This window comes from Lynx rufus, unplaced genomic scaffold, assembly GCF_022079265.1.
Source record: "Lynx rufus isolate CCGP_SWC_20201006 ecotype Redwood Valley unplaced genomic scaffold, mLynRuf1.p SCAF_14, whole genome shotgun sequence".
In the NCBI taxonomy this organism is placed as follows: domain Eukaryota; kingdom Metazoa; phylum Chordata; class Mammalia; order Carnivora; family Felidae; genus Lynx; species Lynx rufus.
In genome coordinates, this window is record NW_025814828.1 from 17,579,120 (window position 1) to 17,595,345 (window position 16,226).

General features: G+C 35.4%; 1 protein-coding gene across 4 annotated transcripts in view; it reads left to right on the forward strand.

Annotated features, from left to right (window-relative positions):
* Positions 1-16,226, forward strand: part of CNKSR2 (connector enhancer of kinase suppressor of Ras 2) — a 306,470-nt gene that overhangs the window by 203,938 nt on the left and 86,306 nt on the right. For 2 of the 4 annotated variants that reach the window (XM_047075991.1, XM_047075993.1), the window contains 2 exons: positions 9,997-10,086; positions 11,610-11,824. In XM_047075991.1, the coding sequence (XP_046931947.1) occupies positions 9,997-10,086; positions 11,610-11,824 (305 nt within the window). The remainder of the gene's footprint in view (positions 1-9,996; positions 10,087-11,609; positions 11,825-16,226) is intronic. The other 2 variants (XM_047075992.1, XM_047075994.1) reach the window with 1 other exon arrangement.

Genomic DNA, 16,226 nt, shown 5'->3' on the forward strand with positions numbered 1-16,226 from the left:
ATCACTAGGTAATGGATAAAATAGTAAGATTAAGAAAAAGGAGCTCTTAACCAAGTTCCAGAGTATCAATATGTGGATAAAATGGAAAGATTAACAAACCAAGTCCACAAAGCCGATGCAACAACTATCAGAGGAAAAAAGTAACTCTTCAAATGAATTAATTGACAAAAAGATATGAAGGTGAAATAGTGCATCCCTTAAAGACAAAATGGGAAGCCAAGAATAGGAACCATCTAACTCAGTGATTTTCATCTGGATCAGTATTGCCCTCCAGGGGACATTTGGTAATTTGGGTGGGGGGGGGGGGGTCATTTGTAGTTGTCATAACTGGGTGTGGAAATGCTACTGGCATCTAGTGGGTAGAGGCCCAGGATGCTAGTACACATCCTACAAAGAACAGGACAGCTCTCAACAATAAAGAATGATCCAGTCCACAATGTCAACAGTGATGCTCTTAAGAAACTCTTAGCAAAAAAATAAAATAAAATAAAAAGAAACCCTTAGCTAATTTAAGAATCAACTGTAGACAGATTTAATACAGAAGCAGGTATATAAGACTAGAAAATCAAAGAGCCCTTGTATGACACAGGGCCAATTGCCTTTTTTTTTTTAATTCAAAAAATCAATGAAATTATTGCCCTGGAAAGATAGACCTACATTTATTCACAATTAGCATATTCTCTGGGCAGAAGTAGTATAATGTTGTGAGTGTCTGGGATGACCTATCCTGCTGTACCATAGAAAACCTAATCATGACATTCCCTGGAGCAGGAGGAGTCCTATTGTCCCTAGCTGAAATCAGAATGCATTTTCCCCTATGGAAAAAAAATGTAATAAATGGAAGCAAGGTAAAATTTAAATAGAGTGGTTAGTGTTAGCTTTCACATCACAGTGTGGCTTAAGGATCCATCATTTTCCCAAATATGTTCTTTAGATCTCTAGTTCTGAAAGAGGATGTTTGTAAAAGAAAGAGGTTATCTGGTTAAATATAATTGAGAAACTCTGAATATTTTATCCCTTTCTTGGCAACTAATAAGTCCACATTAGCATACTAAAGGCTTTGAAGGTCTTCTTGAATTTGGATTAGCTTATTGTTTCCCAAATGTATTTGTACATTGAATCTTTTTTGGTTTGGGTCACAAAATACTCATTAACCTCCCAATGAACTAATGTTTGATAGAGTATATTTTGGAAAATGCTGAAATAGACTTTTATAGCTCCTCTTAAAGACCCATATACTGGGGAACCTGGGTGGCTCAGGCAGTTAGGCGTCTCATGTTATGTTAGGCTCAGGTCATGATCTCCCAGTTTGTGGTTTCAAGCCCGGCATCGGGCTCTGTGCTGACAGCTCAGAGCCTGGAGCCTGCTTCAGGTTCTGTGTCTCCCTCTCTCTCTGCTCCTCCCCCACTTGTGTTCTGTCTCTCTCTCTTTCTCTCTCAAAAATAAACATTAAAAAAATAATTTTTAAGGGCCGCATAGGTGGCTCAGTTGGTTAAGCGTCTGACTTCGGCTCAGGTCACGATCTCACAGTTCATGAGTTCAAGTCCCATATCAGGCTCTGTGCTGACAGCTCAGAGCCTGGAGCCTGCTTCCGATTCTGTGTCTCCCTCTCTCTGTCCCCCTTCCCTGTTCGTGCTCTGTCTCTCTCTGTCTCTCAAAAATAAATAAACATTGAAAAACATTAAAAAAAAATTTTTAAGACCCATACACCAATGATAAAAATCTCTTTGTGTTTTAAGTTCCAAACAGCTGACTTAATAGATAAGCATTTGGAAAAGCCTCTATTCTTCAGTTGAAGCCTACCCCAGTAGACGAATTGTTGAATGTCATCTTCATTTTTATCTTCCAGAAAAGCCATTTTCTAGAGTAAATCTTATTTTTGATAAAAGTCCGAACTCAAGTAATAAATACTAACTGAAAAGATCAGTGCATGGTGTTCTATACTCCAGGCTCCTTGTAGAATTACTGGTATCACTGCAAAACAATTTACCAGAAATCATAGAGGAAATAGATCCTCGAGGGTGGGGGGTGGGGGTAGAAAATGTCAACTGTTACATTGAATCTTCTTAAAAAAGAGATAACTAAAAATTGTACATTGATCAGCTTAATGACTAGAGACATTAGAGCAAATAATTAAGACAATATACAACCACTTATAAGTATACATATGGTAACATAGCATTGTTTTATAAGTCTCTAAGCTTATAAGTTGACACACCTTTTCACAGCAACGTATTTTCCATCTTTGTTTAAGGCAATGGACAGCAAATACAAAGTTACATCCACAGTTTATGTTCTTATCCTCCATTAGCTCTTCACATAGCTTTTAAGAATTTTTTTACAAGACTTACAAACTGGCAGAGAGGACACTTAAACAAAAGCAGTAATCATACATCTCATTAAATTATTTTTGAAGAAAAATGAATCGGATTTTTGTGTAATGCAATGGTCTTGAATTCATCACCAAGGCAATCTCATGTAGTGAAGAGAACACTGATCAGAAGTTAAAAGTATACTCAGTCAGTTAAGCGTCCGACTTCGGCTCAGGTCATGATCTCAGAGCCCCACATCAGGCTCTCTGCGCTGACAGCTCAGAGCCTGGAGCCTGCTTTGGATTCTGTATCTCCCTCTCTCTCTGCACCTCCCCTGCTCAGATTCTCTCTCTCACTCTCTCTCTCTCAAAAATAATAAACATTAAAAAAAAATTTTAAGTATATTCATGGGCTGACTCTAATACAGACTACCAGTGAAATCTAGAGAAATTAACTTCGGTGTGTCTTATGATTTTCATTTTTCCCTTTCTTGCTAGTTTCACTGAGTAATATAATCCCAAAGAGAAATATATTTGAAAGGAATTGTAAAGTTATTACAAGATGTCATTCTGGTTTATTTCAAAAGAGAGTCTTCATGTGACAAGTCTTAATCATTGTCTTTTTTACTCTTCATGAAAAAAGTTGACTCTTTTCCGTATGTTGATAAAGATTTTCAAGATACTGCTTTACTAAGATTTTTTTTAAGTAGAGTGACTAATATTACACTGTATGTTAACTAACTGGAATTTAAATAGAAACTTGAAACTACAAAAATAAAATAAATGGAATAGTTTTTAATTTGTAGTTGTTTAACTTCAAAATGCATTGTTTTAAACCAAATAATATTTACATACTCATGTAATCTTTCTTATCCACTACTATATTAATTCTGAGCACAGCACAGAGCAAGAAGAGTTTAGCATAGCTCATTTTTTTTACCCATCAGAGCCTTCAGAGGAGGATGCAGAATTCTTTTGCCACTTAAACTATATTTAAACCATCTGAATCCTTCCTAGTCTTCACATACCCTTCTACTGTAGAAGAATTAATTCTATGCACAGTGGCAAACATTTCAACTTGGAACAACCTATCTTTCCAAACTCCAATGTGTATTCCACATGTGCTTTCTTGGTAGAATGTTTACAAAAGGTGATTTGGTTCAAAATATAATTAGCCTTGGAATCAAGTGTTAAAAGCTCCATATAATTTTTGAAACACTTCAAAATTTTCTCCTTCAATAGTTTTTATGTTAATCCCCATTTAAAGCCTAGATCACTTTTAGAAAGCAATAGGAAAATTTACAAATAAGATGTAGCTTATTCTTTGAAATGAGATTTTAATTGTTTTTGTCCTCCATTAATGAAACTGAAAAGGCTTGAAGTTAATAATAATTGGGTTTTATTTGATTTAGATTGTTAGAAGGCTTTAAAGCCAATACTTAAATCATCACATTGCAATGTTTACAATCCAACTTTTTCTCAAGCTTTTATCCAAAAATGAAACTTAAAAAATATGGCCCTAAAGATCAAAGTGCCTGTTTTTACTTATTTTATTAGATCCAGATATATTGCCTTTATTCTTAAAAAATTACTGACTTTCCATTCAATTCCTTTTATTCCTCTTTAAATGTGTGATTGTCTACCTTAAATTACCTCGGGATGTTTTCATAGAAATGCAGTCAACCATCTGAAAGTAATTTTTCTGTCTGGTATGTAGGGAGTTTGATGTGTGTATGTGGCATGCTTGTAGCTTAACATTCCTTACTACTCTCATTCTCATCAAAATATTGGCTAAAATAGTCAAAACAGATGTGTTTATGTGTGTATGTATGTATATATATTTTTTCTCCTTAGACTCTAGAGAAAACTTTTTTTGTGAGTGTTAAAGGGTTTGTCAGACTTAAGGAGAAATTTCTGTTTAGTCTTTTCTTAAACTCTTTGGTAACTGTTAGAGAGAAGATTGCTTCTAAGGTGCTATTTATCACCCTGAAATTTAATGATTTTAGCATGTTTGAAGAGAGAGTTTAAAAGATAGGGGGATAAATACAATTGAAAAAGGCAGCAATTCAATAGTATTTCAACAGACATCATGGGTAGCCTAAAATGGGAATGTTTCTACATATCCAGAGGCAGGACTTCTCTAGTTCTGACGTGATTACCAAACAGCTCTCTAAGGTTTAATATGTTAAAAATGAAGGAGGTTAGTCAGGTTGACATCCCTGGTTAGAAGGAAGTAAGGGAGGGAGTAAGGGGAAAGGAAGGAAAAATGACGGAGGGGAATGGAAAGTTGACAAAGAGGGAGGAGAAGGGAACTATGAAAATAAAAATTGATGATATAGCTCCCACCCTTTTCGGTCCAGTGTGTGCGGAATGTCCCATTTCCCTTTTAACAAGTTATCAGTCAGTAAATATTGAACAGTTACTATGTTTAAGGCACTGTGCTATGGGCTGGAGATACCACAGTAAACAACAGAGAAATTTTCCTTGTGAAATTTACATTCTAGAAGAGGGGCAGAATTCAAGCAACTGATTTAATAAATACTTATTGGACTATAAAGGGCATGCTATGAAGAAAAACTACAACAGAAAATGAGAACAAATACAAAGAAACCCAACCAAGAGTAAAGTCAAGGAAAGTATCCCTGAAGAAATAACATTTTTGCTTAGCTCTGAAGGGTGTGGGTGTGAATTTTTAGCAAGAGGAAAGGAACACCAGAGGAGGACAGAGTCCTGGGTGCCATATGAAGATAATTTTACAAAGAAGGGAGTAGTCCTCTGTGTTAAAGCTAAGATAGATCAGAAAAGTCAAGGGACCTAAGAATTGTCTACTGGATTTTGCAACATGAAGGTGCTAGTGACCTTGACAAAATAGCAGTTTTGGTATAGTTTGGGGGGCAAGAGCCTAATCAGAGTAGGTTCAAGAAAGAGAGAGGAGGAAATTCCACATAAAAGTGAGATCCTACACTATTTGTCTTTCTGCGTCTGGCTTATTTCACTTAGCATAATGTCCTTTGGATTCATTCATGTTATCACAGATTGAAGATTTCCATCTTTTTTATGGCTGAATACATATACACATATACATATACCACATTTTCTGTATCCATTCATCCATTAATGGACACTTAGATTGTTTCCATATCTTAGCTATTATGAATAATGCTACAATGAATATGGGAGTTGATATATTTCTTCAAGATACTAATTTCATTTCCTTTGAATATATTCCCAGAAGTAGGGTTGCTGGATCACAAGATAGTTCTGTGTTTTTTTGAGGAACCTCAATACTGTTTTCCATTTTAAAGTTGAAATTTGAGAGTAGTCCTCATGTGTTCTCACCACACATATACTACACATATAAATGGTAACCATGCGAGGTGAAGGATGTGTTACCTAGATTTTGGTCATCATTTCATATCATATATGTATATTATATAATCATGTTGCACACCTTAAAAATCATTTTATATGTATGGCCTTAATATATAACATTTTTATTTGTCAATCATACCTCAATAAAGCTACGGAAGAAAGAAGGAGAGGAATTAGAGACTGGAAATATAAACAAGGCTTTTAGGAGTTTTTTCTGTAAAGGGGAACAGAGAAATGAGGTGGTAGAGTGGTAGTTTGTGGGTGAAGAGAGGTGGCATTTTGGTTTTTCAAAATTGGAGAATTACAGCATGTTTCTTTGCTAATTGGAATCATTGGGTAGAAACGGAAAAATTGATGCTGCAGGAGAAAGAAACGAACATTGTTCAAGAGATACCTTTGAGTAAATAAGAGAGACTAGGATCCAGGGAACAGCTCAGTCAGTAATTTGGAATATCCATAATGTCTAGTATCCTTCCATTCAAGCATTCAAAAAAAAACCAAACTTTAATCAATACCTGCTCTGGGTCAAAGTATTTGCCAGGAGCACTTATAACAAAGATACCTAAGACCTAGTTTCTGCAAAAAAAGTAGAAAAACCTCTAACAGACAGATATATATAATACAGTTTAATAATATATAATAATACAGATGTACCAAAAGCACTAGGAAGGAGCCCAGGACAGTGGGCAATTAGCTCTGCCAAAGGGCATTGTGGCATTTGCAACTGCACTAAATATGCTTTATTATCTAAGGAAGAAGTTTATTTTCAAGCAATTCTGTACAGTAGTATTAAAACATAGCAATTCCATTTTAAAACAAGTAGTTTAGATCATTATAAAGTACTTCATCCTTGTCAGTGTTCTTAAAATTATATTTAGTGTTCTATTTGTGTTTAATTACAGCTAAATATAGTTCATAATAAAAAAGACTGCTTACCTTTAATTTCAGAATAAAATTCAAACAAAATCTAAAAATAATGATTTTTCAACTCTACTACATTTATTAGAATACAGATACACAGTGCACAATTCTCACCTGTCTGTAAATCCAAGTTAAAAAGGTCCAGATGTGCAATAGATATGAAAGCCAAGTAAGAAAGTAGTTTAACTGTGTGACACTAGCACAGAGATATCACAAGGCTTATGATAGGGTATCAAATGTACTCTACAGTTAATAAATGCTTTGTGCTTAGAGGAGTAAAAAAATTATGAGGTAGTGGTCAGCAAAATTTTTAAATGGGCTCTTTTTTTTTTTTACTATGTTCTTGGCTATAATTATTAATTTTCATCATTAATTAGTAAATGTAAGTGTCATTACCTAAAGAGATGTCTTAAAATTTTTCAGATTATTTTTAGAGATATTATTAATTTATGTATAGTTACATAAATGAGTCAAATGTGTTTAATAAGCCTTTACAAACCATACAAACCTACAAGTATTTTTACTTTTATTTTATTTAAAAATACTTTTAGGTTTGTATGTATTAAAATACATATATTAATAATAGTGTACATTTGATTTAAATCTAACAATGATGTTTATAGTACCCTTTTATTTTTAGCCAGTAGTACTACAGCAACAAGCCATAAAGTTGTTTTTCCATTTGAACTTTGCTGTCTTGTGAAATTAAAATACTGCTATACATGCAGTAGCAAACATTTCTAAGCTGCACTCAAAGATCTCTGTATTTGGAATTAGAAATAATTTAAGCTATTGTCTCTTTTTCAATTTGCCAAGGACTGCTATTTATGTAAGAATGTTACCTCATTCTCTTATTAAGTGTGTTTCAATACTGCAGCACAATAAAAAAAATTATAAAAGGAGCAATAGTTATAAGAATATTATTTCTTAATTATTAACTAATACTTCTAAAAATGGTTATTTTTACTTGCATTGCTAAATTCATAGCTTTATAATCAGTAAAAGCAAAAGCCTGATGTCTTACAAAAGTACATTTTAATTAAGATTTTGATATTTTTTATTTAATTCAATATCTTTTTCTCAATTTTATGTTAGCAATATATAGTATACTCCTATTTAAAAATCACCAAAAAGTGTTTAATCTTCTGCAAAATTTCTCCTGTGGTTAATAATAGAACCAGACATATCAAAGGTTTAATTACATACCTCAATGACTCAGCTTATTGAGAATCTCAAAAGATGACCCAAAATATAACAAATACAATTATGTATTTCATATTCTGTGTGAAGTATGTTTCTTCTTGTTTTTGTACATATATATTTGACTTTAAACAACCAATCAATTCTTTGAAAAGCATCAAACTACTTTCAAATAAGATATAGAGCACATAAAACAACTGCTTATTTATTGCATTATTCACATTCTGAAAGATGTTCTTGGTGACATGTAGAAACAGTGTTAGACTTGTTAACTGCTTCAGTTTCAGTGCACATGATGAAATTGAGTTTATTTTAAAAACCAAATTCTGAAGAAATAAGTTGTAGTTTTGAAAACACAGAATTCAGAACATTGAAAATCTGGATAACTGAATATGCCAAGCAGTTGAATAGACATGACAAAGGAGACCTTTCCTAAAACCTTTACACCACGCTGGAAGGACAGAATATATCGACCTGCATCAGCTCTCCCTAAGCTTTCCCTTTGTAAAGAGATCTACTCCATGAGAATTTTGGAATCTTAGATGACTGTCTATAAATTCATTTGCATACTTTGAAAAGAAGCCATTAAATAAACACTACATTTTTTTGGCTCATTTATAATTTTATCATATCTAGTTCATTTTCAGATTTTCCAGGAGCTTAGCAAAATATACTACGTAAACTCTATCATTCATTGTACATAATATAAATCCATAAGGTTACATTTTCTGTAGGAACAGAATTAGAAGTCTCCTAATGGAATTTTTTTAAATACATAGACTGATCATAGTAATTGATCATGAAATTTAGCTGGGCAAGGAGGGAAATGAAGAGGATATACAGTGACCCAGAGGTGTCGCAAGGTGAGAAGATCAGTAGACTAAGGGGGAGGATATTTGGACTTGGAGTGCTGTAGGGATGCACTAGAAATGCAGAAGGTGGTAGTGAAAAGTGGGATACTTGAAGAGATTACAGCCTTGGGAGAGGACAGGATTAAGCATATGACTACGGGAAAGGGAGAAGGAGAGAACCTCGAGAAACTCAGTGACCAGAGTATTGGAGGGTGAATATTGAAGTCCCCAAGAATCATGGCACAAGTTTCAACCCTGGCAGTACATACTTCCCAACTGTGTGTCCTTGGACCAGTTACATAACTTGTCTCAATTTCTTCATCTGGTAAAATGAGGGTAAGGATAATATATTTCTCATAAGTATGAGGATTAAACAATTTAATACTTATAAAAGCACCTTAGTATTGATATATGAGTTAGTACTGTTGTCATGATCATCAAAATCATTGTTATGATCCAGTCCTGTGTGTGTCTTTGCTTTTCATTTAAAGTGTATTTAGCAATTATTTTATGCCAGGCATTGTGCTCGGTATCCTTTTTAAAGTTTTGTATGATTTTCTTTGACCCTTTTGTGCTTCAGGAATTTCAAGTTGGTCAAAAATAATACACTGAAGCCTCACCAAAAAGTTATCCTTGAAGTCTGTGCCATGAGTTCTGCTTGCTTAAAGTAAAATGCTGTTTAGTAAGAATATAGACCTAGAGGGGAAGCAGAATAGACCAAAGCAGTGATTACTTGGATCTGGAAACTAGACTTGTTCACAATAGCAAAAGAGATGCTTGGGGAGAGAGCCAGCTATAGGCCATAAAAGGGAATCTAACCATATTGCTGAAGCATGGTGGTATATCCAGAATGTATTGTGACAGGAGTTGGGGGGCAGACAAGATGGGAAGTTAGCATTGTAGTGTTTCAACATGAAACAGTGGATTAATGTCCTTGCAGGCAGGTTAAACGCAAGGGGCTAGTATCTTGGAGATTGGCTATCAAGATGTAGGCACTTGGGCATTGGAGAACAAGACAGAAGATGAAGTAAAATCCCTAAAAGAATGTACTCTTTGTAAAGGACCATACACTTAAAGTCAAGGGCTCCTAAGAAAGTAAACCTAGGCTATTCTTAATTATTTATAAAAGAATGCCTTAAGATTGCATTATCATCTGGCCAATTACTACAGGCAGTTTCACCTTCTGGCTCAAAACACACATTTTTCATCTACACAAATGCCAACCATAACGTTGCATATGGGTGAGTGTGTTTTGCAGACTGTAGCTAAAAATCAGTGTTAAGTTTGAGCGGACATGGGGAAGAAAAACAATGTGATGTGAATTTTGTTCTCTGTGTTTAGGCAAGCTACGACCTATATCTATGCCAGTGGAATATAATTGGGTGGGGGACTATGAAGATCCAAATAAGATGAAGAGAGATAGTAGAAGAGGTAAGTGTTCTAGAATTTCAGTGTAGGCTGGGTTGTTGGAACAAAAAGCAAATTTAAATGTTCTTTAAATAGGATGTTATGGCTTCAGTGGAAAACTTCATTCTGTCATTGACTTTATGATACACCCAAACCAACTCAGACCAGCATTTAACTATCTTGATATGGTATTAAATAGATATCTTCTCTGAATGTCTCTTAAGGGATTCAGGGTAGATAAGAACACTGTTAAAAAATAAATATCTGATTGTTATTTGAAAGTTACTATTTGGAAAACAAGGTCAGAAGTGTGAAACTGCATAAAAGAGTTAAGTTCAGTGAATAGGAAGAGATTGTAATCAGTCCCCATTGGTCCGCAATGCAAACTCATTACTTTTGTATTAGTAAAATCTTAAAATGAGCATTGACATACATGAGTAAAGCTAATGGAAACTGGGCCAGTGACTCTAATGAAAACCATATAGAAATGGAAAAAAAATGCTTTGCTTTTTTTTCTCTTCTGTTTGCTGTTCAGGGTTATCTTCTTACTTGGGGGTGGGCTACACTTGAAGTATCTACCAAAAGTAAGTTTTTATGTTCACTTGTCCTGCTATTGAGGTGAGCCGTAAAGAGAGCCGCTGAAAGTCTCACTACTAAGTGGGATTTCACCAACTGTGGATATGGTAGGCTACTTCTGCTTTCAGAAATAGAGAGCCATAAAGTTGTAGATAAAAAATAAAACAAAGCAAAAAAGTATTCATAGAACCTCAGCTCACTAAGCTTCCTTCATAAATATTGAACCCATTTGCCTGTTATTTCTAGCCACTGTACAGAATTTGCCATACAGGGATAACCAAGCACGAATATTTGCTTTATTAGTCTATTCAACACTGGTTTTATGGAGTGAGCATTTCAGAAAATGTTAGTGAATACAGGAACATTGACAGATTCCTTTACATCTATGTATTCATTCCATTTTCCAAACTTTAGTTTCTAACTTCATTTGTTTTATAGAATTAATCAAGAAAAAATAAAAAGAGAAACACTTTTTCTGAGTCACTGTTTTGGGAGTTCATATGATAGTGCTATCTTGGGGGAAAAATGCCTTATGAAGTTCTAAGTGCTGGCTATCAGTGTAAGCATAGATTTTATGAACTGAGTTTCCTGATTCAGAATGTGGGCCTTAAGTTGTCCAAAAATGCTACCTAGTCAGTTAGAAGTCAGTGTTTGTCATCAATTTTAGCAGAATCCCACTGGGGGGAACTTGTTAAAAATTGTATGAGCCACACACCCAGAACTACTGATTCAAGCTTCAGTGATTCTCATGTAGTTGGTCCAGAGATAAAATCTGGAGAAATAATCTATAGGCTATTTCTGATTGCCCTATGATCCCAAATAATTAAGGTTCTCTATATTTTCACTACGTAGGTATTTTATAAATAATCCAGTTACATTTATGAAATGACATCTAATAGCACAATTAGGAGAGAATGGTAAATTTGGAAAGTTGCATATTTATATTGGTGTATTTATCTGTTTTTATATAGAAAACTCTCTACTCCGATATATGAGCAATGAAAAAATTGCTCAAGAAGAATACATGTTTCAGAGAAACAGCAAGAAGGACACAGGGAAGAAGTCTAAAAAGAAGAGTGATAAGAGTAATAGCCCAACTCACTATTCACTGCTACCTAGTTTGCAAATGGATGCACTGAGACAGGACATCATGGGCACGCCTGTGCCGGAGACCACACTATACCACGTAAGTAAAATTTCAAAGACTCTGTGCTACAGTTTTTATTGGGAGCCTGGCAAATGACTCTTTGGGGGTAAATTCCAGATTTTGTATCTTTATCCCTTTGCCAGATTTCCACAAAAGATCCTAAGTTTAGAAAATTTTTAAAAAACCTTGATGGCTTGATTTGTTCTTTAGTTCATCTGTTCAGTGAGTTCATATGTTGTACCAGGTTCAATTTTTTAATGAAATCATAGGCTCAAAGTGACAGAGAATGATAATTAATTAGTTGATTAATCACCTAAAATAATAAGTAGTAAATGGATGGCTATCAAGTTCAAATTAAAGATAGGATTTTTAATATATTCATGATTTCATTTAAAAATGAGCATCACGGGGTGCCTGGGTGGCTCAGGCAGTTAAAGCATCGACTTCAGCTCAGGTCATGATCTTGCATTTCATGGGTTCGTGCCCCACATCGGGCTCTGTGCTGACAGCTCAGAGCCTGGAGCCTGCTTCCGATTCTGTGTCTCCCTCTCTCTCTCTGCCCCTCCCCTGCTTGTGCTCTGTCTCTCTCTGTCCCTCAAAAATAAATAAATGTTAAAAAAAAAATTTTTTAATGAGCATCTCTTGGGGCACCTGGGTGGCTCAGTCAGTTGAGTCCGACTTCAGCTCAGGTTGTGATCTCATGGTTCGTGGGTTTGAGCCCCATGTCAGGCTCTGTGCTGACAGCTCATACATAGGCTGGAGCCTGCTTGGGATCCTGTGTCTCCCTCTCTCTCTGACCCTACCCTGCTCATGCTCTCTCTCTCTCTCTCTCTCTGTCTCTCTCTCTCTCTCTGTCTCCCTCTCTCTCTCTCTCTCTCTCTGTCTCTCTCTCTGTCTCTCTCTCTCAAAAATAAATAAACATTTAAAAATTTCAAAAACTAAAAAAATAAAAATGAGCATCTCTTACCTATTAGTCTTGGAGCATGGTGCTCAAGGCAAAACTGAGAACACATAGATAGCGCATTATTATATGGAGATAAAGAAACACCAAGAGTTCCAATGTAAATTGATTGTTGTAATGGGTGGGTACAAGAAGTGTAGGAGGGTTAGGGGAGGGGGGCAGCCTTAGCTTTCTGGGAAAGTGAGAAAAGATTTAGAATGGGGAGTGTTTGTGTGAAGAGTGAAAGATAAGTAGCAGTAGTATGGGGAGAAGTATATGGAGGTGCACCACATTCTCTTGTGTTAGAATATGGTATGTTCCAGGGACTTCCTGATGCTCAGAATTACCAGTTCACTAAAAACAGAGGGAAAGCACATGAGGAGGGGACAGTAGATGGGCCTAGAGAAGTAGGCAGGGCTTAGATCAGGAATTTCAAGATAAAGTACTTAGGCTCTTTCTTGCAGTGAAAAATAAATTATTGAAGAATTTTGAACTGGGGACTGAAATGATGAGAGTGGCTTGTTGTATCCCTCTGTTGCATAGCACTAATGAAGAGGTAGGAGGCCAAAGTCAAAGCCATTATACCCAGGCTAGGTAGATGATGAGAAAGTAGGACAGTAGCACTGTGGAGACTGAGAATCTTGTTAGCCAGAACATTCAGTTAACAAAATCAACCCATTGTATGCCATTTTCATTAAAAGGGAATTTGTTGTGCCAATGTAACTGTAGCTTCTTACTAGGAACCCTTAAAAAACATGGATTACAAGTTTTTAAGTAATTTCAACAACTCTTCTTGGTGATCAGAATATTAAAAATTTTTAATCTGCCACATGGTAGAAGGTATACCATCTAGGTATATAAAGTGTGAAAGATTTAATCATTTATACTTGAATTACTTTTCTCAGCAAATCTTTTAAATCATCTTCTTATTCTATAGCTCTCTCATAAAACTAGAGTGTAGAAAAATATCTTCATTTATTTGGGTTGAAGTAGGAGAGCAGTTAGCACTCCTAGGTATTCATTCTGTACCCTCTCCAAGCATCTTCCCCTCTAAGAGAATAATGCCTGTCTCAAAACCTGCTCCCCTAAGTGACTGACAAATCAAATGATTATATTTGCCACAAACATTCGTAGTCAGTCTGAATCTTAGCTGCATGAAGGGGACCACTTTTGCTCTCACTGTCAGAAATGCTGTCTGAACACCAGGCTCCCTCTAGAATCTAGTGCTCCAGTCAAAAATCCTAAACATGAGAGACAGCTGATCTATTCAAGAAGGAAGTTGGTAGTGAGAGATGAGACTCAAAAAGGAAGAAGAGGCCACTTCACCCTGAGCATGTAAACTATTGAAGAGGTTGGATTTATCCTAAAAGCAGCAGTAAGCCATTGAAGGCACTTTTAAACACTCCCCCTGTGCCATCCTGTCGTGCACATCTGGATAGTAGTATACTGTGAGGGAAGAAAATAGATGAATGTTGTGGATTGTGGTTTTACCTTATGGAATATAGTAAAAAGTGAATCAAACTGGTAATCAGGAATATCCCTGAGTATTGAGTATTGTAGAGGAATATAAACTGTTACCACTTTTCTGAAGGGCATTATTTAGTTACATGTTATCAAGAGCTAGGTTTAGTAACTTCACTTCTAGAAGATTATTCCAAGAAAGAAATCAGTCTCCTTTTTGCCTCCTACTTTTATTAATGTGTCCAGAGTCTGTAAGAAGGTATTTCCAAGACAGGTGATATTTATCCCAACTAACTTTTGACAGAGGGACAGCATGTAAGGAATATTGTTAATTATGTCAGGGGGTGGGGAGCAGGGGAGTCCTGCATTGTAACACTGACCCACTAATCCCGTAGTAGAAGTATTGACACTTTCTAACTCTATTCCTTGTTTTAAAATAATTGCTAGCCCCAAAATGTATGCCTAACCAATGTTCAAATGCCTATAACCAACGTTCAAAGGAGAAAACATTTGTTAGTGAGGTTTTCACTAGGCTCTGAGTTCCCTTGAGGACAGTTATCAAGGGAGCTTCCACATTTATTGTCTTTCAAACCTCATAACAACCGCATTTGCAAATGACAAAACTCAAACTCAGAAGGATTATATGATTTACCCAAAACTGTGTTGCAAAAAGTGTGAACGTAAGGACTGGAACCCAGATCACCTACTCCAGTGATCTTTGCACACTCTACCCTGCTTCTCTGTGCATGGTAGGATTCCTTACACAAATGAATTTATGCTTTAACAACTAATTGAATGAATTTTCAAAAAGTTTAAGAAACATGTGCGTTCATATGTTGATTTTGATAACATTTTCAGTACCTGGATTGATTTGTACCCAGATTTCTCTTTTGCTCTGTGTTCCTATTTTTTATTAAGTTCAGAAAAAACATACAGAGGCACTGCTGTTATAAAGCACAAGTAGTTATTTGGCATGATATATTGCTGAGACTGTGGAAGATTGTAATTAAAATTGCCTGGACCTTGGAGACAAAACAACATACACTTAAATGATTGCTTTTTATATTTTGCAGGAATACTTGGTTGTTTTTGTTTATACACACCTATTTAAAAATTAAAGTATTTTTCCTTATGTTAAATTGTCCTAAAACAGAAGATCAATATCAGTATTTCATCACCTTCATGATGAACCACTCATCTTCATTCTTACAGTTATTCATTTGGATAGCACAGCCATTTTGAATGGAATGGGGCTGAAGTGGAAGTGGACTATGAAACCTGAGTACTGAGTTTCATAGACTGCTATCTCTGTTGTAATATAGTAACTCCCTGTGCTCTGGGTTCAAATTTAGAGAAAATTTAATTGAATTTAATGGCAGGATTATATCAATTTTAAATACCCTTTAAACAATTTACGAAAAGAATGGTGTGTGTGTGTGTGTGTGTGTGTGTGTGTGTGTGTGTGTGTGTGGCGGAGAGGGAAGACGGGGTTCCCTCTAAGCAGAACCAGATTATAATCCCCAGTGGTCTGTTTTGGAAGGCAGCTCAATAAAAATACACAAAACAAGGCAAATACAGTTTGGTTTTACTGTTTGACTCATTGCACTTTGCAATTATAGCAGAAATGTTTATTTCATAATAGAGAAGATTGAGACATCTGTGGTATTGTAAAATACACAGATTTTTATTAATTACATATATTTGTTATTCCAGTTTATATATTTTTCTTAAACTTACTTAAAAGGAAATCACTCACTATGCTCTAACCACCCTGATCATCTACTTTTTGACATGCTGTGCCCTATACTGAAACTGTTTTTACCCCTTTTTCCCCTCCTGGCTGACTTCTATCTAAATGTGAAATTACAGAGAGGCTTTGCACGATTACTACTACCCTAAACTAAATCAGCTTCTTCTATTACAATCTCTTAGCACTCTCTATATTTTCTTCAAAACCTTTTTTTATGATTTGTGAGTATATGCCTAGTTATGTGATTGTCTGCCAAGTGTGTTTCTCCCTTGTACATAGTAGGGAGGACA